Source organism: Callithrix jacchus, chromosome 1, assembly GCF_049354715.1.
Source record: "Callithrix jacchus isolate 240 chromosome 1, calJac240_pri, whole genome shotgun sequence".
NCBI classification, from domain to species: Eukaryota; Metazoa; Chordata; class Mammalia; order Primates; family Cebidae; genus Callithrix; species Callithrix jacchus.
In genome coordinates, this window is record NC_133502.1 from 191,071,632 (window position 1) to 191,097,742 (window position 26,111).

General features: G+C 46.1%; 1 protein-coding gene across 2 annotated transcripts; it reads left to right on the plus strand.

Moving 5' to 3' along the window:
• The first annotated feature begins 275 nt into the window (after positions 1-275).
• ADSL (adenylosuccinate lyase) lies at positions 276-22,563 on the plus strand. Of its 2 annotated transcripts, XM_002763911.7 has the most exons (13): positions 276-462; positions 4,935-5,138; positions 7,338-7,382; positions 8,818-8,897; positions 14,457-14,628; positions 14,852-14,898; positions 16,289-16,379; positions 17,178-17,247; positions 17,395-17,542; positions 19,170-19,260; positions 19,854-19,943; positions 20,756-20,932; positions 22,233-22,563. In XM_002763911.7, exons 1-13 carry the CDS (start codon positions 310-312, stop codon positions 22,317-22,319), a joined length of 1,455 nt encoding a protein of 484 aa, XP_002763957.1. In that variant the 5' UTR covers positions 276-309; the 3' UTR covers positions 22,320-22,563. The 2 variants fall into 2 exon arrangements, with proteins under 2 accessions (XP_002763957.1, XP_078190783.1); XM_078334657.1 differs by lacking the exon at positions 20,756-20,932.
• Positions 22,564-26,111: the final 3,548 nt, after the last annotated feature.

Here is a 26,111-nt window from a genome sequence, read left to right on the forward strand (position 1 = left end):
GCTGGGATTACAGGCGTGAGCCACCGCGCCCGGCCAGGGCAGGTCTTACTGTACCTCTTTTCCGATGGAAAAACTAAAGTGCAGCGGGGCTAAGTAACGTAGGAAGCACCAATCATGTTTCTAATCTAAGAAGTGAACCACGTCAACTCTCAGACAGAAGCAGCCAAGCGTCTTCGCAGCCTGCAGCACCCAGGGCGCCCGGAACCCAGGGAGAGGGACCGCGTGAGGAAGTCCCGCCCCGCCCCGGCCTCCAGTTTCCGCTTCCGCTCTTCCCAGTCTTCTTCACCCTGCCGGGGTCGCGGGGTGGGGATGGCGGCTGGTGGCGATCGTGGTTTGCCTGACGCCTACCGCTCACCTCTTGCCTCCCGCTATGCTAGCCCGGAGATGTGCTTCGTGTTTAGCGACAGGTATAAATTCCGGACATGGCGGCAGCTGTGGCTGTGGCTGGCGGAGGCCGAGCAGGTAACGGGCCCCGGGCTGAGGGGCTGGGACGGGAGGGACAGGCCCGCCCCAGCACGTGCCGGGATCTGTCCCGGGCAGGGCTTAGCCACCCCGGAGCTGCGGTCCAGCTATTTTTGGCTGGGTCTTCCCTGTCCTGAGGAGCTGCGGCCCCAGGAAGGCAAGGGCAGGAGGCCCGGGAGCCGCCACCTGTTGCTTCACGTGTTCTTAGTCTGGGAGAGTTCGAGACGCGGAGGAGGCTGGGAGAAATGCAGCCTGTCAGGGAATTCACCTTGGCCATTCCCGCAGAAGTAGGCTGCCAAGCACAGACACCGAGCGATTGTTTTATGCCGTTGGTCTGATGATTTCACACATCTTTTCTCGTTTAATTCACGAATATCTTGCAGGCTTGATGGTGTTTTTCCCACATTGCAGGGGAGAACGCCAAGCCGGGACAGCTTGTTGTTTGCCCTAGCCCATTCGAGCTATTAAGAGCGGAACTGGGATTTGAACCTGTGCAGTCCAGAGATTGAGCTGAGTGCGTAGCCCCTTGTTCTTCACAATGCCTGTGTAGCGAGTGACAGGACTGGAATGCGTGTTTTCTAGGCCACTGTTTCCACCTCACTGGCCTGCGCTTTGCCTCTGAGGAGGAGACTTCGGGTAGGGGTTTATTTTATTTTATTTTATTTTATTTTTTGAGACGGAGTTTTGCTCTTGTTACCCAGGCTGGCGTGCAATGGCGCGATCTCGGCTCACCGCAACCTCCGCCTCCTGGGTTCAGGCAATTCTCCTGTCTCAGCCTCCTGAGTAGCTGGGACTACAGGCATGTGCCACCATGCCCAGCTAATTTTTTTGTATTTTTAGTAGAGACGGGGTTTCACCATGTTGACCAGGATGGTCTCGATCTCTTGACCTCGTGATCCACCCGCCTTGGCCTCCCAAAGTGCTGGGATTACAGGCGTGAGCCACTGCGCCCGGCCTGGGTAGGGGTTTATTAAACGGGGTTTATAGTTTCTTTTCTAAGGGCTGCATATAGAACTCCTTAACCGGTTTCAGAAATAGCTCCAGAAGAGTTGAAGCAAACTGAAGGTTATCCAGAAAGGTATAATGTTTCTCCTCAAGTTTCAGTGGAAAGTGCCACAACGAGCAAGTTGGCAATGCCGTCTCAAACGGCGCAGTAAACACAAACAATTCGAGTTCGTGCCTAGGACCTGTACCATGGAACTCTCCAAACAGGAAACTCTGAGTCAACTTTCATTCTAGATTCCCTGCTCTCCCGTTATCACTGCCCTCGAAAATATTAAACGATACCCTACAATAACAGCAGACATTCATATAGAGCCTTCTGAGACCCAGTAACTGTCTTTTTTTCTTTTCTTTTTTTTTTTTTTTTGAGACAGAGTTTCGCTCGTGTTATCCAGGCTGGAGTGCAATGACGCAATCTCTGCTCACCACAACCTCCGCCTCCTGGGTTCAGGCAATTCTCCTGCCTCAACCTCCTGAGTAGCTGGGATTACAGGCACGTGCCACCATGCCCAGCCACTTTTTTGTATTTTTAGTAGAGACAGGGTTTCACCATGTTGACCAGGATGGTCTCCATACTCTTGACCTCGTGATCCACCCGCCTGGGCCTCCCAAAGTGCTGGGATTACAGGCTTGAGCCACCGCGCCCAGGTAAACCCAGATACTGTCTTAAACCTTTCACATGGTTGCTCATTAATCCTCCAAACAATCCTAAAGAGCAGGTATTAAATACTTTTACTCTATTTTACAGATGAAAGAATGGAGGCATTAAGAAACTCTTAGATAGCGATAGTAGTAGACGTTAATCATGTGTTGTGGTTTGTGATGTAATAGTGTGTGCTCTTGTCTATTTCATTTGATACTACATTCTCTACATGAGAGGTAGTGGTACTCAGGGCTTTACCAGGGTTGCCAAAGCTAGTAAATGGTTTCAAGCTGGAATTAGAATGTAGAGTCTGAGTATGTGTTCTTTCCTCTGTTTGCCTGAAATGCATATAATCTTGGGTTTGGATTACCTATTAGGGTATCAAAATTACCGTAAATTGCATAGTAACTTAGTAGCTAAGAAAAAACTTGGAGACTAAGAGATTAGGCTGGGCACGGTGGCTCACACCTGTAATCCTAGCACTTTGGGAGGCCAAGGTGAGTGGATTGCCTGATCTCAGGAGTTCAAGACCAGCCTGGGCAGCACAGTGAAACCCCGTCTCTACTAAAATACAAAAAAATTAGTTGGCGTGATGGCAGGTGCTTGTAGCCCCAGCTACTTGGGAGACTGAGGCAGGAGAATTGCTTGAACGGGGGAGGCGGAGGTTGCAGTAAGCTGAGGTCGCACACTGCACTCTAGCCTGGGTGACAGAGCAAGACTTCGTCTCCAAAAATGAAAATAAAAAAGAGTAGGAGGAACGCAGAAAATTAGTAGTAAGGAATGTATGAATTTTGAAAAGGTAAATTGCTTGGGGGGAGGAAGCAGTATGGCCATGCTGCCCCCTGCTGCTTTGCTTTGGAAGGAGCCCCAAGGTGTCATGTCTCCTGTGACTGTAAAGGTTTCAGGGAGTTCTGCCACATGTGGCTGCTGAGTACTTAAAACGCAGCTGGCATGACTGAGAAATTGACTTTTTACATTTATTTATTTTTATTTCGTTTTGAGACTGGGTTTGGCTCTGGTTGCCCAGGCTGGAGTTCAGTGGCACAATCTTGGCTCATTGTACAACCTCTGCCTCCTGGACTCAAGCTGTCCTCCCACCTCAGCTTACCAAGCTGGAACTACAGGTGCACACCACCACACCCTGCAAAATTTTGTATCTTTTTGTAGAGATGGGTGGGGGGTCTCACTATGTTTTCCAGCGTGGTCTTGAACTTCTGGACTCAAGCAATCCACCTGCCTTGGCCTCCCAAAGATGTGAGCCACTGTGCCTGGCCTGACTTTTTACTTTTAAATATTTTCCAGTACTTTTTTACTTTAATTAATCAATTTAAATTTAAATAGCCATATCTGGCTAGTAGCTCCTCTGTAGGATAAAAAAGATCTAAGATGCAAGATCCTTCTTTGGAGTTACACTTTGCAAATTTCAGGTGAGGTTTAAATCAGTTTCACCAGTTTATATTTGGCCCTTGGATCTAAGTTCTGAGCTGCCTGTGGGCTGCCAGCTATTTTTTGCAGCCTAATTTGTCCAGTGATGGATGAATGTAAGACATCAATGTGTTTATTCACTTATCAGTATCTCCTGGAATTGCTTTCAGTTATACTCATTTCCTGTACAAAATTTCCTGGCAGACTACTTACAGAATTCTTATTCTTTTTCTTTATTCTTTTTTCTTTTTCATTTTGTCGAGACACAGTCTCGCTCTGTCACCAGGCTGGAATGCAAGTGGCATGATCTTGGCTCACCTCAACCTCCACCTCCCGGGTTCAAGTTATTCTCTTGCCTCAGCCTCCCAAGTAGCTGGGATTACAGGCACATGCCACCATGCCCAGCTAATTTTTGTATTTTTAGTAGAGATGGGGTTTCACAGTGTTGACCAGGCTGATCTCGAACTTCTGACCTTGTGAGCCACCCTCTTTGGCTTCCCACAGTGCTGGGATTACAGGCGTAAGCTACCACGCCCAGCCCTCGGAATTCTTAAATTTGGTTTCTCTAAGTAAAATGGCCACCATCGTTTCAGGCACTAAGGATTAAGCAATAAACAAAGCTCCTCAAGAAGTATTCATTCTAGAGAGAAATGACAGGTTGACAAATATGTTAAAATGTCAGGTGGTGATAAGGGCTGTAAATAAAATCAGACTAAAGGGATAGAGAGTGACACAGAAGGGTGTTTTACACTGAAGTCAGGGAGGACCCCTCTGAGAAGGTGACATTTGTTTCCAGAGACCAGAATGTGTGGGGGAGTGAACCAAGCAGAGGTCTCGGGGCAGAAGGAACAGTCAAGAGCAAGATTATGTTGTTATTTATTGGAGCTTTCTTTTTTTTTTTTTTTGAGACAGAGTCTCATTCTGTTGCCCAGGCTGGAGTGCAATGGCGCCATCTCAGTTCACTGCAACCTCTGCCTCTCAGCTTCAAGGGATTCTCCTGCCTCAGCCTCCTGAGTAGCTGGAATTACAGGCGTGTGCCACCACACCCAGCTAATTTTTTATGTATTTTTAGTAGAGACAGGATTTCACTGTTAACCAGGATAGTCTAGCTCTTCTGACCTCACGATCCACCTTCCTTGTCCTTCCAAAGTGCTGGGATTACAGGTGGGAGCCACCGCACCTGGCAGAGCTTTCTTAGAGTATACTTTACCATGATTCATTGAGAAAGTCTCTCCCACTGCCACTGGACAGTGTACTTTTAATGTGGTTGCCTCAAATTTTAACTTACGGATTGGGGGATAGGATATTGCTACTAACATGAATCAGATTTTTTCTTGGTGTCACTTCATTTCAAATAACTGTGACACTAAGCCTATTTGATTTTATTTTGCCTATTCTGCAGACATTGGGTTTGCCTATCACAGATGAACAAATCCAGGAGATGAAATCCAACCTGGACAACATCGACTTCAAGATGGCAGCTGAGGAAGAGAAACGGTTACGACATGATGTGATGGCTCATGTGCACACGTTTGGCCACTGCTGCCCACAAGCCGCAGGCATTATTCACCTCGGTGCCACCTCCTGCTTCGTTGGAGACAATACAGTAGGAGCCCGTGTTGTTTCTACTTGGGACTTAATCTCTAGAATGCATTTGTCAATTTTATTTGAGGTTGTCCAGTTTAGGAAGTAACACTATAGATCTTTATTTTTAGGGGTATCTTGGTTGAAAACTCTGAGAAACTTTTTTGGCTTTTAGTGTCCTTCCAATTAAAGCTGTAAGCACCAAGTGACCTCTATAAAATAAGACCTAGAGATCCTGCTTATGCATTGGTTGGCTGGCATAAGCCGAGGCCTTAGCATTTTAATGGCTAAGGTAATTTTCAAAGAACTTTTTTTTTGGAGGGGGGGACACAGAGTCTCACTCTGTCACCCAGGCTGGAGTTGAGTGGTGCCATTTCAGCTCACTGCAACCTCTGCCTCCCAGGTTCAAGCGATTCTTGTGCCTCAGTCTCCCTGGTAGCTGGGATTACAGGTGCCTGCCAGCACGCCCAGCTAATTTTTGTATTTTTAGTAGAGAGGGGTTTTGCCGAGTTGGTCAGGCTGGTCTCAAACTCCTAACCTCAGATGATCCACCCACCTTGGCCTTTCGTAGTGCTGGGTTTACAGGTGTGAGCCGTCGCACTCAGACTTCAAAGGACTTATCAAGTCCTTTGAAGACCTTTGAAGGATTTTGAAGTCCTTCAAAGACCCCGTCTCAAAAAAAATATTTTGAAACCGGGTTTCACTTCTGTCACCTAGGCTGAAGTGCAGTGACACAAACATGGCTTACTGCAGCCTCAACCTTCTGGGCTCAAGCGATTCTCCCACCTCAGGCTCCTGAGTTGCTGGGACCAGGCATGTGCCAGAGCACCAGCCTAATTTAAAAAATATTTTATAGAGGCAGTGTCTCACCACGTTGCCAAGAATGGTCTTGAACTCCTGGGTTCAAATGGTCCTCCTGCCCCAGCCTCTCAGAGTCCTGAGATTACAGGCATTAGCCACCATGGCTGGCTAAAATACTGTTTTTTTGAGGCAGGGTCTCGCTCTGTTGCCCAAGCTGGAGTGCAGTGACACAAACGTGGCTCATTGTAGCCTTGACCTTCTGGGCTCAAGTGATTCTCCCACCTCAGGCTTCTGAGTAGCTGGGACCACATGCATGTGCCACTGCACCTAGCTAACTTTTAAAATATTTTACGGAGACAATGTCTCACCATGTTGCCCAGAATGGTCTTGACCTCCTGGATTCAAACCATCCTCCTGCCTCAGCCTTCCAGAAGTCCTGGGATTACAGATGTGAGCCACCGCGCCTAGCCTAGCTTGTGCTCTTTTTTTTTTCTTTTGCCCAGAGCAGCTTGTGCTCTTAATCAGAGTATACCCATGGGGGTTGAAGTTAGATTTCCAGATAAACGTCCAATTTGAGAATAAGCCAGTAATTTTTAAGTTGCCCCAAATACTTTCTTTAGTCTTAAACGAAAGGTATCTTTTTGTGTGATTGGTGAGTCAGATAATGGGATAATAGTCTTCTTACTCAGAAAATCCTTTAAAAAAGTACCCACTGTGGATGGGCTCAACAGTTACCGTTTCATATAGGCATGTGTTGAAGGTACCTGAAATATGCATATCTCAAGATCACCTTCCTCCATAGCAGTTTTATGTTTCCTAAACCTTGAGATTCTGGCTCATTCCTTTACTTGTTAACAACTGTAGGCAAGAAAAACCAGGGGAGGAAAGTAATGGAATGTGCCTTATGGAAGCTTCTCAGAAACTCAAACACACATCTCTAGGAAAATATAAACCTTGTTGACCTGCACAGTTTCCAGTCATTGTATTTATTTTTATCTTTTTGAATTAAAATTTTTGTTTTTTAATATTGGAGAGACAGTCTTGCTGTGTTGCATAGACTGATCTTGAACTCCTGGCCCCAGGCAATCCACCTGCTTCAGCATCCCAGAGTCCTGGAAATACAGGCATGCGCTGCCATGCCTAGCCTTCAGTCATCTTAGATACCATGTACCTTGGGCTTTATAAGTATAAAGGTTTTGTTCCTTCTAGATCCCAGTAGTACTGTTAAGCCGGGGTGCTTCTCAAACAGTAACCAGGAAAGAACAACTTGTGTTAGTGTTTTCTGACATGCTTGGTGGGTTGGTAATGGTGATACAGGCTGGTAGCTGAGCAACTCAGCCTTTTGGCCAAAAAACTGTTTCATAATACTACTGTTTGAGCAAAGCTGCTTCATATAAGATCATTGCATTTTCTTTTGTAGGACTTGATTATTCTTAGAAATGCCCTTGACCTGCTTTTGCCAAAGGTAAGGAGCTGCAGATGTTTCCTACCAACCCTAGATTCCCTATGATAGGAGGTAGGCACCAGTTACAACTAAATCCATAGAGGGTAAATCTACATAGATTGTCATCTTTTCAGGTGAATGAAAACCCCATGTTTAATCTGTAGGACTAATTGTTTCTCCTTCTCCTCCTGCTTTTCCTCTTCCTTTTTCTCCTCCTCTTCCTCCTCCTCCTTTTCCTCTTCCTCTTTCTCCTCTTTCTCCTCCTCCCCCTCCTTCTCCTCCTCCCCCTCCTTCTCCTTTTCCTCCCCCTCCCCCTCCTTCTCCTTTTCCTCCTCCTCCTCCTCCTTTTCCTCCTCCTCCCCCCTTTCTCCTCCTCCTCCTCCTCTTTCTCCTCCTCCTCCTCTTTCTCCTCCTCCTCCTCCTCTTCCTCCTTCTCCTCCTCTTCCTCCTTCTCCTCCTCCCTTTCCTCCTCTTCCTCCTCCCTCTCTCTCCTCCTCCTCCTCCTCCTTCTCCTTCTTTTCTTCCTCCTCCTTTCTTCTTGAGACAGGGTCTCATTCTGTCAAGTGGCTTTATCACAGCTCATTGCAGTATCCCCTTCCCCATCACAGATAGTTCTCCTGTCTCAGTCTCCCAAGTAGCTGGGGGTACAGGTGCATGCCACCTCACCTGGCTAATTTTTTGTAGAAATGGGTTTTTTTTCGTGTTGCCCAGACTGGTCTCAAAACTCCTGAGCGCAAGGGATCCACCCGTCTTGACCTCCCAAAGTGTTGGGATTATAGGTGTGAGCCACTGCGCCCAGCTGTCTCTTCTTTAAAAGACTCTGAATGATTTTTTTTTTTTTTTTTGAGCTGGAGTCACACTCTGTCGCCCAGGCTGGAGTGCAATGGCACGCTCTTGGCTCACTGCCACCTCTGCCTCCTGTGTTCAAGCAATTCTCCTGCCTCGGCCTCCCTAATAGCTGGAATTAGAGGTGGGCAGCACCATGCCTAGCTAATTTTTGCATTTTTAGTAGAGACAGAGTTTCACCATGTTGGTCAGGCTGGTCTTGAACTCCTGACCTCGTGATCCGCCCGCCTTGGCCTCCCAAAGTGCTGGGATTACAGGCTTGAGCCACTGCGCCTGGCCAAGTGAATGGTTTTTATAGCATAGCCTTTTAAATGAAGAGAGTGCAACCAAAGGGATGTTGCTGGAATATGTGGGTCACGATTATGATTTTGTTGTTTTCCTGCACTGGTCTTAAAATAGTTCACGACATTTTAGGTAGTCAAGTTGGTTTTCAAATTTTGGTTGCTATGAACTCTTCCAGGCACTTTAGGATACAAAGATGAAAAGACATGGCTGCTGCCTTTCATGAGTGGTCTAATTTTATACAAAATTATCTAAAAGTGTTGTTTCTAATTATGTAATGAACACAACCTGAATTCACCCTCTTTCTGTCACATGATCTTTCTTGTAGCTTGCCAGAGTGATCTCTCGGCTTGCCGACTTTGCTAAGGAACGAGCCAATCTACCCACGTTAGGTTTCACACATTTCCAGTAAGTGACAAGATTACTTCTTGTTTATGTGCATATGGCTTTCAGCTACTTCTTGAGTTTTCTCTTTTCCACAATAACCTTGAGGCGAAGAATCTGAAAACTGATTTAAGTATAAGTAATTGGGATGCTTATAAGGAATGAGCCTGATATCCACCTTAAAACATACTGGTGAGAGAGTAAATCTAACAGTTCATTTGGGAAACATGGGGAAATACATATCAAAAGCCTTGAAAAATATTCTTTATGATTGCAAGCATTAAAAACAATCTCGGCCAGGCGCAGTGGCTCATGCCTGTAATCTCAGCACTTTGGGAGGCCAAGGCGGGTGGGTCACGAGGTCAACAGATTGAGACCATCCTGGTCAACATGGTGAAACCCCGTCTCTACTAAAAATACAAAAAATTAGCTGGGCGTGGTGGCGCGTGCCTGTAATCCCAGCTACTCAGGAGGCTGACGCAGGAGAATTGCTTGAACCCAGGAGGCGGAGGTTGTGGTGAGCTGAGATCACGCCATTGTACTCCAGCCTGGGCAACAAAAGCAAAACTCCATCTCAAAAAAAAACAATCTCAATGGGCCGGGCGTGGTGGCCCATGCCTGTAAACCCAGCACTTTGGGAGGTCAAGGAGGGCAGATCACTTGAGGTTAGGAGTTCAACACCAGCCTGGCCAACATGGTGAAACTTCATCTCTGCTAAAAATACAAAAATTAGCTGGGTGTGGTAGCATGTGTCTATAATCCTCACTGGGACAGGAGAATCATTTGAACCTGGGAGGCAGAGGTTTCAGTTAGCCGAGATCGCACCACTGCACTCCAGCCTAGGCAACAGAGCAAGTCTCCATCTCAAAAAAAAAAAAAAAGAAAGAAGGAGAAAAATCTAAATGTTCAACAGTAAGAGAATAAGTAAGGCATAGTATTCATAGGTTGGAATAATGTGCAACCATTTAAATGATGCTTGTAAGCCCTAACATGCAGATGTACTTAGGTTAATGTTAGGGTTAAAAAAAAAAAAAGACGGCCGGGCGCAGTGGCTCACGCCTGTAATCCCAGCACTTTGGGAGGCCGAGGCGGGTGGATCACGAGGTCAAGAGATTGAGACCATACTGGTCAGCATGGTGAAACCCCGTCTCTACTAAAAATACAAAAAATTAGCTGGGCACTGTGGCGCGTGCCTGTAACCCAGCTATTCAGGAGGCTGAAGCAGGAGAATTGCCTGAACCCAGGAGGCGGAGGTTGCGGTGAGCCGAGATCACGCCATTGGACTCCAGCCTGGGTAACAAGAGCGAAACTCCGTCTCAAAAAAAAAAAAAAAGACAGCTTATAAATTGCACAAAAATTGGTTTAAAGTATGCCATGATATAAGTGTTGATTACTTTGGTTTATGAGATAATAGGAAAGTTAAATTTCTTCTTTTTGAGTTTTGTTTTGCTTTTGGAGAGAGAATCTTGCTCTGTTGCCCAGGCTGGAGTGCAGTGGTATGATTTTGGCTCACCGTCACTACAGCCTCTGCTTCCTGGGTTCAAATGATTCTCCTGCCTCAGCCTTACTAGTAGCTGGGCCTTCAGGCACCTGCCACCACACCCAGCTAATTTTTGTATTGTTTGGCGAGATGGGGTTTCGCCATGTTGGCCAGGCTAGTCTCGAACTTCTGACCTCAAGTGATCTGCCCACCCCTGCCTACCAGAATGCTGAGATTATAGGCGTGAGCCACTGACCCCAGACATACTTTTTGTATTTTTGACTTTTAAAATATGCAAGTATTTTTGTGATTACTGAATCACAAAATTTCGGCCCTTTTAAAAGGCCAAAATGGTGTAATTTTGGAATGCTAGTGACAGGTTTTGAGTAATGGTCTATCAGCATCTGCCTTCTGTTTTGATGGTGTATTGCTGTTTTGATGGTGTATTGCTGTGGCAACAAAGATACGATAATTTATGAAAGCCTGTTGAGCTTAATCTTTCTTTTTTCTTTTTTTTTTTTGAGACGGAGTTTTGCTGGTGTTACCCAGACTGGAGTGCAATGGCACGATCTCGGCTCACCGCAACCTCCGCCTCCTGGGTTCAAGCAATTCTTCTGCCTCAGCCTGCTGAGTAGCTGGAACTACAGGCGCACACCACCATGCCCAGCTAATTTTTTGTATTTTTAATAGAGATGGGGTTTCACCTTGTTGACCAGGATGGTCTTGACCTCGTGATCCACCTGCCTCGGCCTCCCAAAGTGCTGGGATTATAGGCGTGAGCCACCGTGCCCAGCCCAGCTTAATCTTTCTTAAAGGCAGGGACCAAACTTACTAGTAGCAGGAGCCTGAAACACTTGTTCACATGAGTCAGTGCTTGGTGCTTGGTACACGTGGCTTCCCTCCACACCTACCTTCCTCTGTGTTGCAGCTACTCTTCCTCTCCTGCCTCTGTGGGAGAGTGCTCAGCAAATACAGAAGCACTCTAATATTCCTCTGGAGATAGCATAATGGAGGAGATTGGCTGCCAAGGATCGTAGTCATTAGGAACTCAGAAAATGGTGTTGGTGTGCAGGCATCCTCCACTCAGTGTATCAGTTCATGCAGTTAAAACAAATGGGCCGCTGGGCACAATGGCTCATGCCTGTAATCCTTGCACTTTGGGAGGCCAAGGTGGGTGGATCACCTGAGGTCAGGAGTTTGAGACCAGCCTGACAAACATGGAGAAACCGTGTATCTACCAAAAATACAAAATTGACTGGGCGTGGTGGCGCATGCCTGTAATCCCAGCTACTTGGGAGGCTGGGCAGGAGAATTGCTTGAACCTGGGAGGTAGAGGTTGTAGTAAGCTGGGATCATGCCATTGCACTCCAACCTGGGCAACAAGAGTGAAACTCTGTCTCAAAAAAACCAACAACAACAAAAAACAAATGGCCGGATGCAGTGGCTCACGCCTGTAATCCCAGCACTTTGGGAGGCCGAGGTGGGTGGATCACGAAGTCAGAGATTGAGACCATCCTGGTCAACATGGTGAAACACTGTCTCTACTGAAAATACAAAAATTAGCTGGGTGTGGTAGCTGGTGCCTTTACTCCCAGCTACCCAGGAGGCTGAGGCAGGAGAATCTCTTGAACCCAGGAGGCGGAGGCTGGAGTGAGCCAAGACAGCAATGCTGCACCCCAGCCTGGTGACAAAATAAATAAATAAATAAAGGGCTGGGCACAGTGGCTCAAGCCTGTAATCCCAGCTACTCAGGAGGCTGAGGCAGGAGAATTGCCTGAACCCAGGAGGCGGAGGTTGCAGTGAGCCGAGATCACGCCATTGCACTCCAGCCTGGGTAACAAGAGCGAAACTCCGTCTTAAAAAAAAAAGAGAGAGAAAAGAAAAACTAGGCTGGGCATAGTGGCTTATACCTGTAACCTCAGCACTTTGGGCGGCCAAGGCAGGAGGATAGCTTGAGGCGTGGAGTTTGAGACCAGCCTGGGCAACACAGGGAGACCATGGCTCTTAAAAAAAATATATTAGCCGGGTGTGGTGGCTTCTGCTTGGAGTTCCAACTACTCAGGAGACTGAGGCGGGAGGACGGCTTGAGCCCAGGAGACTGAGGCTACAATGAGCTGTGATTAGCCTGGGGTGACAGAGTGAGACCCTGTTTCAAAAAAGAAAGAAATTGGACATTAGTGCAAGTTATTCATAGTATGTATTTTGTTTGTTTGTTTTGTTCTGTTTTGAGACAGAGTCTTATTCTGTTGCCTAGGTTGGAGTGCAGTGGTGTGATCTTGGCTCACGGCACCCTCCACTTCCTGGGTTCAAGCGATTCTCCCACCTTAGCCTCCCAAGTAGTTGTGATTATAGGTGTGCACCACCATGCTCAGCCAATTTCAGAGACAGGGTTTCACTATGTTGGGCAGGCTGATCTCCTGGCGGCCTTCCAAAGTATTGGGATTACAGGCATGAGCCACTGCACCCAGCCTCCTAATTATGTTTTTTGTTCAGAAACAGACCTTCAGTGGCTTGATTTAGGCTTAGCTGCTATGTTTGTGAGTCCTCTGCCTGTGTATGTTGTAGGGTTATTGTCCATAGCATGACTCCTCCTCACTGGATCTTGATTCCTCACAAAGGCTTTCCTCTACTGCCAGTCTAGAGCAGCCGTCACCGTTATCTTCATCCTTCTTTTATTCTTTTAGCACTTAAATTATTAATAATTAATCTTGTTTCTTTATTTGTTTTTTTGAGACAGGAGTCTGGCTCTGTCACCCAGGCTAGAGTGCAATGGCACAATCTCGACTCACTGCAACCTCTGCCTCTCAGGTTCAAGTGGTTCTCCTACTTCAGCCTCCTAAGTAGATGGAATTAGAGGCACCCCCGCCCCCCACCACATTCAGCTAATTTTCTGTATTTTTAGTAGAGGCAGGGTTTCACCATGTTGGCAAAGCTGGTCTTGAACTCCTGACCTCAAGTGATCCATGCTCCTCAGCCTCCCAAAATGCTGGGATTACAGGTGCGAGCCACTGCACTTGGCCTAATCTTGTTTTGTTTTCTTCTTTACTTGTTTCAATGTAAGCAAGTGCCATTGGACAAGGACTTCGTCTGTGTTACTCCTGGTTGTATTTCCAATAGCAAGAGCACATCAGATACTTGGCAAATATCACATGAGTACCTAATGTATTTCTTACCGATGTCTGTGAATATAGCCATGGACAAAAGGGACATTGTCCCTGCCCTTATAATAAATTGCTTCTTGCCATGCATCACGGTAACTCATGCCTATAATCCCAGCACTCTGGGAGGCTGAGGTGGGTGGATTGAGACATAGAGTTTGAGACCAGCCAGAGCAATGAAGTGAGACCCCATCACTACAAAAAATTTAAAAATTAGTCAGGCATGATGGTGTGTGCCTGTGGTCCCAGCTACATGGGAGGCTGAGGCAGGAGGATCACTTGAGCCCAGGATGTTGAGGCTGCAGTCAGCTCTGTGTTCATGCCTCTGTATTCCAGCTTGGGCAACAGAGCAAGACCCAGTCTACAAATTGCCTCTTGATGAAGAAAAAACTATGCTAATAGCCCTTTAGTTTCATACTCCTTGAATATTTATAAATGACATTGAATGTCCGTAACTATTATTTAGTTAAACATTTTAGCTTGGCTGGGCGTGGTGGCTCACGCCTATAATCCCAGCACTTTGGGAGGCCGAGACAGGTGGATCACGAGGTCAAGAGATCGAGACCATCCTGGTCAACATGGTGAAACCCCGTCTCTACTAAAAAAAAATACAAAAATTAGCTGGGCCTGGTGGTGCTGCACGCCTGTAGTTCCAGCTACTCGGGAGGCTGAGGCAGGAGAATTGCTTGAACCCAGGACACAGAAGTTGTGGTGAACCAAGATTGTGCCATTGCATTCTAGTCTGGGTAACAACAGCGAAACTGCATCTCAAAAAAAAAAAAAAAAAAAAAATTTAGCTCCTGTTTTGTCTTTACTAGTTACTCAGTCTCTTCCTTTAATTGTTCTCCTTCCAAGGAGCAGTGGTGGTTATTAAAAGAAGCAATGAAACCTTGATGATGTGAGGTCTTGGTCTGAGACTTCTGTGTGTTCTGTTTGGGTTTTCAGGCCTGCACAGCTGACCACAGTTGGGAAACGTTGCTGTCTTTGGATTCAGGATCTTTGCATGGATCTCCAGAACGTCAAGCGTGTCCGAGATGACCTGCGCTTCCGGGGAGTAAAGGGCACCACTGGCACTCAGGCCAGTTTCCTGCAGCTCTTCGAGGGAGATGACCATAAGGTATTCTGAAAGTGACTGCAGGACACAGAAACTCAGTGGAGGAGCCTAAGAGACAAGGCTGCCTTTGAGGATGATAGGAGAGATTGATTGTGGGATGGGTGGGATCTTTGGACTGGAAAGAGATTGTGGGGGCTGGGGACATAAGACCTGGTAGGATGACAGGTTGAGACATTCTCATACTGGACACCTGGATTATTATAGGGATATGTCTTTTCTTTCCAAGGTAGAGCAGCTTGACAAGATGGTGACAGAAAAGGCAGGATTTAAGAGGTAGGTAAGTGGGAACGTGTTGACCTCCCTGTTAAGTTGATAAAAGTCCTGTGTTCAGGCCAGGCGCGGTGGCTCACGCCTGTAATCCCTGCACTTTGGGAGGCTGAGCTAGTGGATCACGAGGTCAAGAGATCGAGACCATCCTGGTCAACATGGTGAAACCCCGTCTCTACTAAAAATACAAAAAATTAGCTGGGCACGGTGGCGTGTGCCTGTAATCCCAGCTACTCAGGAGGCTGAGGCAGGAGAATTGCCTGAACCCAGGAGGCGGAGGTTGCAGTGAGTCGAGATTGTGCCATTGCACTCCAGCCTGGGTAACGAGTAAAACTCCGTCTGAAAAAAAAATCTGTGTTCAGTATATCTCTAGATTTGACCTTAAAATTTTTGGCTTTTTCTTTCTTTGTTCTTCTACCCTGCCCCCTGCCTTTTTTTTTGGTCTCTAGCCTGGTTTTTATTTTCTTATTATCTGGATTCTTTTTTTTCTTTTTCCTAATCGTCATCTTGACATATTTTCTGGATTTGATTTGATTTGATTAATGTTTTTGAGATCGGGTCTTACTCATCATCCAGGCTAGAGTGCAGTGGTGTGATCTTGACTCATTGCTGCCTCCGTCTCCCAGTTTTAAGCAGTGCTTCCGCCTAAGCCCCCTAAGTAGCTATGCCTACAGGCATGCCTGGCTGATTTTCATATTGTTTTTTTAGAGATACTGTTTCACCATGTTGCCCAGACTGGTCTCAAATTCCTGAGATTAAGCGATCTACCTGCCTCAGCCTCCCAAAGTGCTAGGATTTAGGCATGAGCCACCATGCCTGGCCTACAATCTTTTTTCATATAATCTGGTAGGAAAAAAGAAAACAATTTACTTCTGATTTCTTTAGAATACCTTTATCCACGTCGTTGCCGTTTTTGTTTCTTTACTTAGGGTCTCCAATAGGGTAGGCTAAATCTGACCATTTCCATTGAGGTCTGCCAGGTTCCCCAATGGCTCTATCTCCCAGGCATTTGTATTGAGCTTTGGCTGGACATGGGCACATTGCACCATGTATCCTTCTGGAGTCAGGCCAGTCCTGAATAGTAGTGAAAAGTGTGGAAGAATAGTTTATTCCAGGAGCAAGTTACCAGTCAGGTCTACTAACTCAGTATAACTTAGCATACCAATAAGACCAAGCTTCTCTTTAGGATGTGTTTTTCCTTATTTGACAAAGTCACATTTTGAATTATTCTTATTATTTTACAAGAGTCTTCCCAGTGATGCTTAGGCTGGACTCAACCTCCTGAGTTTAAGCAGTCCTCCTCCCTTAGTTTCCTAAGTAGCTGGGACAACAGTCATGCACCACTGCAATGGCTTTAAAATATTTTAACATAAGTCTCTCTTCTATTTATTTCTAGAGCTTTCATCATCACAGGGCAGACATATACACGAAAAGTGGATATTGAAGTACTGTCTGTGCTGGCTAGCTTGGGGGCATCAGTGCACAAGGTGAGTGGTGGCAGCTTGTGGGGCGGGGACAGGAGCTCTGGGCACCACAGACAGACTGAATCAGCCTCAGACTTTTACTTAACCGTCTCTCAAGTGATATCATACATTAGTTTTAGTAATTTGTGGTCTATAAATGAAAACCTTAAGGGGAAGACTAGTTTTGGTATTTAAAGTTATCCCAAACACTGCAGAAACCTCCATCCATCTTGTTACAGTGTCGGATTAATCTTTTTTTTCTTTTTTTTTTTTTGAGATGGAGTTTTGCTCTTGTCGCCCAGGCTGGAGTGTAGTGGCGTGATCTTGGCTCACTGTAACATCCGCCTCCCGGGTTCAAGCGACTCTCTTGCCTCAGCCTCCCAAGTAGCTGGGATTACAGGCATGCACCACCATGCCTGGCTATGTTTGTAATTTTGGTAGAGGTGGGGTTTTACCACATTGGTTTGGCTGGTCTCAAACTCCTGACCTTAGGTGATCCACCCACCTCATCTTCCCAAAGGGCTGGGATTACAGGCTTGAGCCACCACGCCCAGCCTAAATTAATCGTGTGATTGTCTTTCCATGATGCCTTAAGCAGTGTTTCACAAAAGCATTTTCATGCTCCTCGAATTTGTCAATCCAGCCCTTCAGGAACAGAGAGGAGTATGAGTAAGATATTCTCTAGGAGCTCTTGACACGCTGGTCTTCAGCTCAGCCACAACAAACCTAGGAACTCATCTCCTTCGTCAGCCTAGTCATTGCTCCCAGACTTTCCTGCACACTGACAGTGTGAGATGATGCTTGTTCCCCTGCCTCCCCCAGATTTGCACTGACATACGCCTCCTGGCAAACCTCAAGGAGATGGAGGAACCTTTTGAAAAACAGCAGATTGGTGAGTGCTGTGTAGAGACCTGTGAGTGCACAGAGCTTCTGGAGGGCTGTGGATAGGGGCTGAGAGCTCATTCAGCAGCATAGTTGCCTACTTGCTGTCCTCTGAAGTCTCTCTGCCTTTGCATCTTGTCTTTTTTCACATGGGCAGGCTCAAGTGCGATGCCGTATAAGCGGAATCCCATGCGTTCAGAACGTTGCTGCAGTCTTGCCCGCCACCTGATGACCCTTGTCATGGACCCGCTACAAACAGCATCTGTCCAGTGGTTTGAACGCACACTGGATGATAGTGCCAACCGGTCAGTGACATGGGGACATCACATACACCAAGGAGGAGGTCTGAAGGATGGACCTAGAAGTAAAAGGACATATTTGAGCATCTCTACAATCTCCTTATCCCCAAGGAGCCCAGAGTCTAGGAGGGAGGCAAAACATAAAAAGGATAGTGTAATGTGTGTTAGAATTGAAGTGTGTACTGGGTACTGTGGGAGCAAAGAGGAAGGAGTAGTGTTTGAGGAATCAGAAAGCTTCACAGTAGAGGGGATGCCTTAAGAATTAAGAAATAGATGCATCTTTTAAAGATAAGATCGGGGCCAGGCACAATGGCTCACGCCTGTAATCCCAGCACTTTCAGAGGCAAGGCGGATGGATCACAAGGTCAGGGGTTCGAGACCAGTCTGGCCAACATGGTGAAACCCTGTCTCTACTAAAAATACAAAAAAAAAATTAGTTGGGTGTGGTGGTGGATGCATGTAATCCCAGCTACTCGGGAGGCTGAGGCAGAAGAATGGCTTGAACCTGGAAGGTGGAGGTTGCAGTGAGCCAAGATTGCACCACTGCAGTCCAGCCTGGGCATGCAGTGCCTTGCCCATCTCAGAAAAAAAAAAGGAAAGAGAAAAGACAAGATCAGGAGCATTATAAAGGCACAAAGCAGGAGAAAACACACTTGAGGGAGTTACTACTACTTGAGTAGCCTTGGGGAATGAAGTCAACATGTGCCAGGGGGTGGTGCAGGACATGGTCACAGATAGTAGCCAGTTCTGTGCCTTTTCTGAAGGCAGATAGATGTCAGTTGTGGTATTTAGGCACAGTGACATCTTGATTACCTATGAGATGAGTCAGAAATAATTTGTAACTACTGATGAGGTGTCAACATGCGCATGGTTTTTTGTTTATGAATATGCTCATTTAAAGCAGATTGACATTACTCTCATCTACTTGCATTGTCCTGGGGTTTTCTGAGTGGATGTGGATGTATAGTTAAACCTAGCTTTCTGGGATCTCTGAATAATCCAGGATTTACCTCTGGAAATAAGTCATGCGAATTCATTCGGAAGTTAGTCATTGAATACTTTTTAGCAAGGTGTGACCCTGTAGGCCTGCTGATTTGCCTGCTGAAACACTCTAGCACCAGTTGGAGAGCTGGCTGTCAGGAGACATGGATGATGTCGGGACAAGTTAGGGGCTGCTTTGAAAGTCCAGGGCCACACTGATGCAGTGGCCATGTAAACGGAGAGAAAGGACGCACATCCAGAGGTGAAGGCAGACTGGCTAGCCCTGGTGGTTGACCCAAGTGACTTGGTGACTGGGGTGCTCCTGCCATTTATTGATGCAGGACCTACAAGGGAGGAAGGGCAGGTTCGTGATGGTGAGTAGGAGGAGTGAGAAAGTGGCTGAGTTCAGTTTGGGGATTCAGGTACCTATGGGTCAACCAGGTGGACGTCTCAGTAGGTATAAGTTCTGGCACTTGGGCAAGTGGTCTGTCCTGGAGGTGATAGAGTTGAGAGTCATGAGGCCATTGGGGTTGTCATGAGATTGAAGGAAATTACCCAAAGAGTAGTCAGTAGGGCAACTTCTTGGGACACACACTGCATTTCACTGAAATTATTTGTCTAAAGAGATACTGAACGGCTGTTGGTTTTCTAGACGGATCTGTTTGGCTGAGGCATTTCTTACTGCGGATGCTGTACTGAATACGCTGCAGAATGTGTCTGAAGGATTGGTGGTGTACCCCAAAGTAAGACGCCTCAATTAAAAAGTAAAGTAAGAGAGGGGTTGGAATGTGGGAGGGAGGGTGCTCTGGGGTATGTCGAGGGAGCTGTATGCAGATCCTGTAGGCCTTTTTCCCAGCCAAGCTCATCCTTCAGTTCACAGGCTCTAGGAAACTAGCTCTGTGGGATTCATAGACACAGTTATAGAAAAGGAAAAAAGTATTTTAAATTGCCTTAAACTATCTAGCAGCATGAATCATCGACTGGCGTGACTAGGCAGAGTAGATGGCTCCATTTGCCTGTGTTTAAGTACCTGAGGCACATGGGTTCATTTGTCTCCTATACTTAGCTCTTGAGGCTGGGCACTGAAATGTAACAAATAGGGGTTTTAAGAATTCTTCGTATGTGACAACTTTTTAAATTAATATTCCCTTTTTAAAAAATCAAAAGTCTGAGTTCATAAGAAAACTGAAAAAACATCATATAGAATGAAACAACCCATTCCTCTCTCCATAACGTGGTAGTGTCTGTGCTGTGCGTTTTGTTTGATGTCCTGCTGTGTTTATGACTTTAGCCTTGAGGCACCTTTCTTGGCCATTCACTTTATCTTTTCCTATAGGTAATTGAACGGCGCATTCGGCAAGAGCTGCCTTTCATGGCCACAGAGAATATCATCATGGCCATGGTCAAAGCTGGAGGTAGCCGCCAGGTTTGTAACCCCTCATGGTCCTGGATAAGTTAAGTGTGCATGTTTGGTCCTGCTTTCTCCTCCATGAAGGAGAGCAGATAAAGGAAGGTGTTTATGTCATTACCTCAGTCACAGTAATGGTACAGAGCAGTGGTCATATTCTGCCATCTATGGAGGATGATTGTGGTGAACTCAGTTTGTTAAAGGGAATCACCGGGCGCGGTGGCTCACGCTTGTAATCCCAGAACTTTGGAAGGCTGAGGCGGGCGGATCACGAGGTCAGAAGATTGAGACCATCCTGGCTAACACGGTGAAACCCTGTCTCCACCGAAAATACAAAAAATTAGCCGGGTGTGGTGGCACACGCCTGTAGTCCCAGCTACCTGAGAGGCTGAGGCAAGAATTGCTTGAACCCAGGAGGCGGAGGTTGCAGTGAGCCGAGATCACACCACTGCACTCCAGACTGGATGACAGAGGTAGATTCTGTCTCAAAAAAAAAAAGAATCACTTAATCACTTGTAGGAAAAGTCCATGCCTAGTGAAGGAATAAGGTCTGACATTCCATAGCAAGTGAACAGGAAACAAGAGCAAACGATGATGAGGGTTTACAGAAGAGGGCCAGAGCAAGGGCATCCACTTCAGGCTTGTCCTAAAATGTAGTCACAGTAGTGAAGGCCCTATTGGAGACAGACAGGGGAACCACCTCAGTCTAGAGGGGTTTTGTGAAGAAGAGCTGTGCAGAGAGCATAGAGGTGACCTATCTGATGAGTTTTTTAAAGAGTGTTCAAACGCCGTGTTAGTGGAGAACTGACAATATTTCACTGTTTTCCCAGGATTGCCATGAGAAAATCAGAGTGCTTTCTCAGCAGGCAGCTGCTGTGGTTAAGCAGGAAGGGGGTGACAATGACCTCATAGAGCGTATCCAGGCTGATGCCTATTTTAGTCCCATTCACTCCCAGTTGGATCGTTTACTGGATCCTTCTTCTTTCACTGGCCGTGCCTCCCAGCAGGTAAGCAAACATCAGAATGCATCTGAGGAGTCATCCCTAGAAGCCCTCGTTTTCTGCTGGCTACTCTCTTTGATGTTTTTAATTTATAGGAGGTAGGTGGGATTGGAGCTAGTTAGAAGGAAATCAGAGCAGGTTGTTGGCTCAAATTTAGAGATTTCGGTTTTGTTTCTTGTTTTTTTTGTTTTGTTTTGTTTTTTTGAGACAGGGTCTTTGTCACCCAGGCTGGAGTGCAGTGGTGCTGGGGTTACAGGCGTGAGGCATCCCACCTGACCAAGATGTGTTTTGAGCTGCCTTAAGTATTTCTTTGTATTCTCTTTTGGTTTTGAGAATGTGGTGTAATGGACAAAGAATTAGATTTTATTGTCAGGTGGATACCCCAGTGTTGTAAAGATTGAAATGCCTGAGTGTATACCAGATGCTCAGGTATTGTATTTAATTCTAGGGATTTAAAAATGGATAGGCCAGGCTTACACCAGTAATCGCAGCACTTTGGGAGGCTGAGGCAGGAGGTTGCTTGAGCTCAGGAGTTCAAGACCATCCTGAGCAACACAGTGAAACCTTGTCTCTACACAAGATACAAAAATTATCCAGGCTTGGTGGCATGCACTTGTAGTCTCAGCTACTCGGGGCTGAGGCGGGAGGATAGCTTGAGCCTAGGATGTCAAGGATGCAGTGAGCTGTGTTCATACCCCTGCCCTCTGGCCTGGGTGACAAAGTGAGATCCTGTGTCAAAAAAATAAAGATGAACAGATAATCCTCATCTTCAGAAAAGTCAAAACTTAGTGGTGAAGACTTGTAAATAGGTCATTGTAGTACCAGGCAGTACGTGCAAGCACCGAGGGCTGAAAGGCTTAAAACTGGAGGTAGGAGACTGAGAAGGAGGCTACTGTAAGGGGCTGAGCAGTAGATGGTGCCGATGGTGAAAGCTTTGTGTGAACGTGGTGGTGAGAGATGCAGACCGGGGAGGGAGAGGAGGATGAACTCCTGGTGGCTACTTGAAGAGGGCTGGGAAGCAGGAGGAAAGAAGCCATGATGATTTTTAGATTGGATGGAAATGGTGAAACCACCTGAGGGAACACAGGCGGGGCTAGTTTGTGGGAGAGGTTGGTGGGCACGTGGGCACGGTGGGTTGAATCACATGTGTCTAGGCAGAAATTCCTGATAGGCAGTTGAGGAAAACAAGCTCAGTGGTGGAGTAAAAGCTTTATCAAATTAGGTTTCAGTGGTATCACCTGACAGTGGAAAGGTATTATCCGTTAATATCTTAACGTTTTCTTTTGTAATTGCTTTCCTCTGGCAGGTGCAGAGATTCTTAGAAGAGGAGGTGTATCCCCTGTTAAAACCATATGAAAGTGTGATGAGGGTGAAAGCAGAATTATGTCTGTAGAGTTGGAAGAGAATTAAGCGAAAAATCATTGTTAATTCCTGAGGCATGAAAATTGTTACTGTAATGCCTTATTTTACCTCGAGAATTGTTACCTTAAATTAATACAGCATTTTCTTCTTCCCATGGTGCCTTCCCATTTCTCAAGGTCTCACATTTCTCAACAATGCAGAAACAACGTGCATTGAACTTTACTCTGTTGTTTACAACAACACAAACTTGCATAATAAATGTGGTTCATATTTGATCTCTGTTCTTTCAAGGCATATTTTCCAACTGCCTTGTTTAGTCCTTTTCATATGTTCATTTGCTTGTAAAGTAGCATGAAATTTCTGGTCCTGTCTTCTACAAGTGAATTTTATCTAGGTCTAGCAAAATAACCTGGATTCGGTGATTGAGTCAACCTTGTATTTACATTATTTTTGGCTAGAATAAGTAATGAAGTTTGGAACTATAAGAAATACTTTAAAAAATAAAAACAACAACAAAAACCAAACCCTGAGGCCGGGCGTGGTAGCTCAAGCCTGTAATCCCAGCACTTTGGGAGGCCAAGGCAGGTGGATCACAAGGTCAAGAGATCCTGGTCAACATGGTGAAACCCTGTCTCTACTAAAAATACAAAAAATTAGCTGGGCATGGTGGCGCGTGCCTATAATCCCAGCTACTCAGGAGGCTGAGGCAGGAGAATTGCTTGAACCCAGGAGGCGGAGGTTGCGGTGAGCCGAGATCGCGCCATTGCACTCCAGCCTGGGTAACAAGAGCAAAACTCCGTCTCAAAAAAAAAAAAAAAAACCTGATGATTCATAAGGGTTACTCAGCTAAAGTTGAGCCCAGCCTCATTTCATCTTTTGATGAGGCTTAGGTATCAGGGAAATGCTAATTGAGTCTATTGATTTCATCAGGGCACCTGACAGTCTATTCCTTGTTGCGCGGACTTTGCTGTTGAGTCTTGCTGTCATCCAGTCTAGACTGCCGTAGCACAGTCTGGCAGCCTCTGCCTCCCAAGTAGCTGGGATGACAGGCACCTGCCAGCACGCCTGGCTAATTTTTTTTTTTTTTTTTTTTGAGATTGAGTTTCGCTGTTGTTACCCAGACTGGAGTGCAATGGCACGATCTCGGTTCACCGCAACCTCCGCCTCCTGGGTTCAAGCAATTCTCCTGCCTCAGCCTCCTGAGTAGCTGGGACTACAGGTGCGTGCCACCATGCCCAGCTAATTTTTGTATTTTTAGTAGAGACGGGATTTCACCTTGTTGACCAGGATGGTCTTGATCTGTTGACCTTGTGATCCACCTGCCTCAGCCTCCCAAAGTGCTGGGATTATAGGCGTGAGCCACTGCGCCCGGCTTAATTTTTGTATTTTTAATAGGGATGGGGTTTTGCCATATTGGCCAGGCTGGTCTTGAATTCCTCAAGTGATCCGCCCACCTCAGACCCCCAAAGTGCTTGGATTACAGGCATGAGCCACGGCACCTGACTTCCTTGTTGCATGGATTTAGAGCTGACTGAAGCAACTGTAGCCAAAGATTGAGTTAATTACCTACCTGCAAGGAGAGCACTAGTGTTAGCCCATTCTCATCCTGTGTATTTTTCAGCTTAGATGAAGATGAAAGCTTTATCAGATTTGCAGATGCCACAAAACTGGGAGAATAGGGCGGGCGCGGTGGCTCAAGTCTGTAATCCCAGCACTTTGGGAGGCCGAGGCCGGTAGATCACAAGGTCAAGAGATCAACACCATCCAGGTCAACATGGTGAAACCCCGTCTCTACTAAATATATAAGAAAAATTAACTGGGCATGGTGGCGCGTGCCTGTAGTCCCAGCTACTCAGAAGGCTGAGGCAGGAGAATTGCCTGAACCCAGGAGGCGGAGGTTGCGGTGAGCCGAGATCCTGCCATTGCACTCCAGCCTGGGTAACAAGAGCGAAACTCCGTCTCAAAAAAAAAAAAAAAAAACCTGGGAGAATTAACAAGTACATTTATTTGGCAAAATAAGTTTTCATCTCTAACCTAAGTAGGCTGAAATGATGTGTCCTAAACTAAGAGGAAAAAGTTAATAAAGATAAATGTAAATAAGTTCACCTTAAACTCAGTATGCATCAGAACTGAGAGAAGACTGTTTTAGGACGTGTCAACGTTGTCCAGTGCCCAAAAGCCACCAGAGGCTTACGGCTCCCCACTCTTGGTATTAGGTTCAATTTTGGATAACCAGTCTGAGGAACAGAGATGAACTGGAAGGCAACCTCCAAAGAGGTGGTGGAGGATTGCTAGGGCCTTTTATCCTCTACAGGAGAAAACCTGTCGGCACTTCAAACATTGCCGTGTGAGGAAGAGTGACTTGACTGTGTTGCCCCAAGAGACACACCAAAATCAATACCTGTTATTAAGGCTCTGAGACTGGTCTGAGCCCAGACATTGGAACCACTGAGTTTAGCGACCTACCCTCAAATCTCCCAGGTCAGGCAGAAGCTGGAAGATGGCCTAGTTGTTAGGAATGTTGTGAGGGAGGGGAGGCCGAATCGGTTCCAATTTTATCTAAAAGTAGCTAGAAAAGCAAGTTGCAATGATGCGCACCTGCAGTCCCAGCTACTTGGGAAGCTGAGGCACTAGGGCCACTTGAGCCCCTTGGGGGCTCAGTCCAGGCTGGGTGACAGTGAGACTTTGTCACTTTAAAAAGCCAGAAGAGAAGAGCTCAACCTATTGGGAAAAACCATAGAAGGCAATTCTGAAAGCCAAATTCTGAATATAGGCTAATATAGCAAGCAAGCAGGGGTAGCATAGAGCCATTTGTTCAGCTTCCAGAACAAGTTACTCTATTCATCTCTCTTAAAAATCTTGAAAAGAACAAGGAAATTAAGCCATTGGACTCTGACCAGATACTCTGCTTCCTTCTCTGGTATGGGCAACTTAGAGACAGCAGCTACTATCAGTTTATCTGTAATCTGAGAATTTATCTTACATACCAGACATGCTGGGGATATAGGATACCATGGATTTTAGTTAATACATTTCCTCATAGAGAATAAGGAAATAAGTTAACAGTCTTGTTCTAACAGTTCTGTTAGTCACATGATCTCTAGTGATTGGCAGTTTGGCCTGGTTTCTTCCTGGACTATTTAGATGGGTGGATTCATTGGTGTATCTCTGTCTTTCCTTTTCCTTTCTCCTTTGTTTTTGTATTTATACACTTGTATACAACTTTGTAATGTGATTTTCCTAGGTAGCATTTTAATTAGTTGTATTGGGTGGTCTACATGTTCACTGGAAAACTTATTTTTTGTATATATGAGTGACAGGATCTTGCTCTGTTGCCCAGGCTGGAGTGCAGTGGTGTGATCACAGGTCACTGCACCCTGGATTTCCTGAGCTCAAGCAATCCTCTCACCTCAGCCTCTTGAGTAGCTGGGACTATGGCACACACAACCACACCTGGCTAATTTTTTGGTCTTTTTTGTAGAGACAGGGTCACACTATGTTAACTCATGCTGTTGTATTTTCTTTAAGATTGGTTTAAATTCATGCAAACTCTAGCATCAGAACTACCCAGATGGCAGATTCTGGGCAGAACATGGGACAACTGTTGAAATGTCTGTTCAGCTGCAGTCAGACACCCGGGCACTTAGTGCCCTCTCCCTGGCTGATGCCCAGTTTCATTGAAGAACCAGGAGAGGGCCAGGCGCAGTGGCTCACATTTGTAATCCCAGCACTTTTGGAGGCCGAGGTGAGCAGATCATGAGGTCAGGAGTTAAGACCAGCTTGGCCAACACAGTGAAACCCCATCTCTACTAAAAATACCAAA

Excerpts from the sequence above, each read along its gene's own strand:
- ADSL (XM_002763911.7), top strand. The coding sequence starts at position 310 with ATGGCGGCTGGTGGCGATCGTGGTTTGCCTGACGCCTACCGCTCACCT. Across the intron at positions 7,383-8,817 it reads TTGACCTGCTTTTGCCAAAG|CTTGCCAGAGTGATCTCTCG; the intron begins GTAAGGAGCTGC and ends TCTTTCTTGTAG. Across the intron at positions 20,933-22,232 it reads CTGGCCGTGCCTCCCAGCAG|GTGCAGAGATTCTTAGAAGA; the intron begins GTAAGCAAACAT and ends TTCCTCTGGCAG.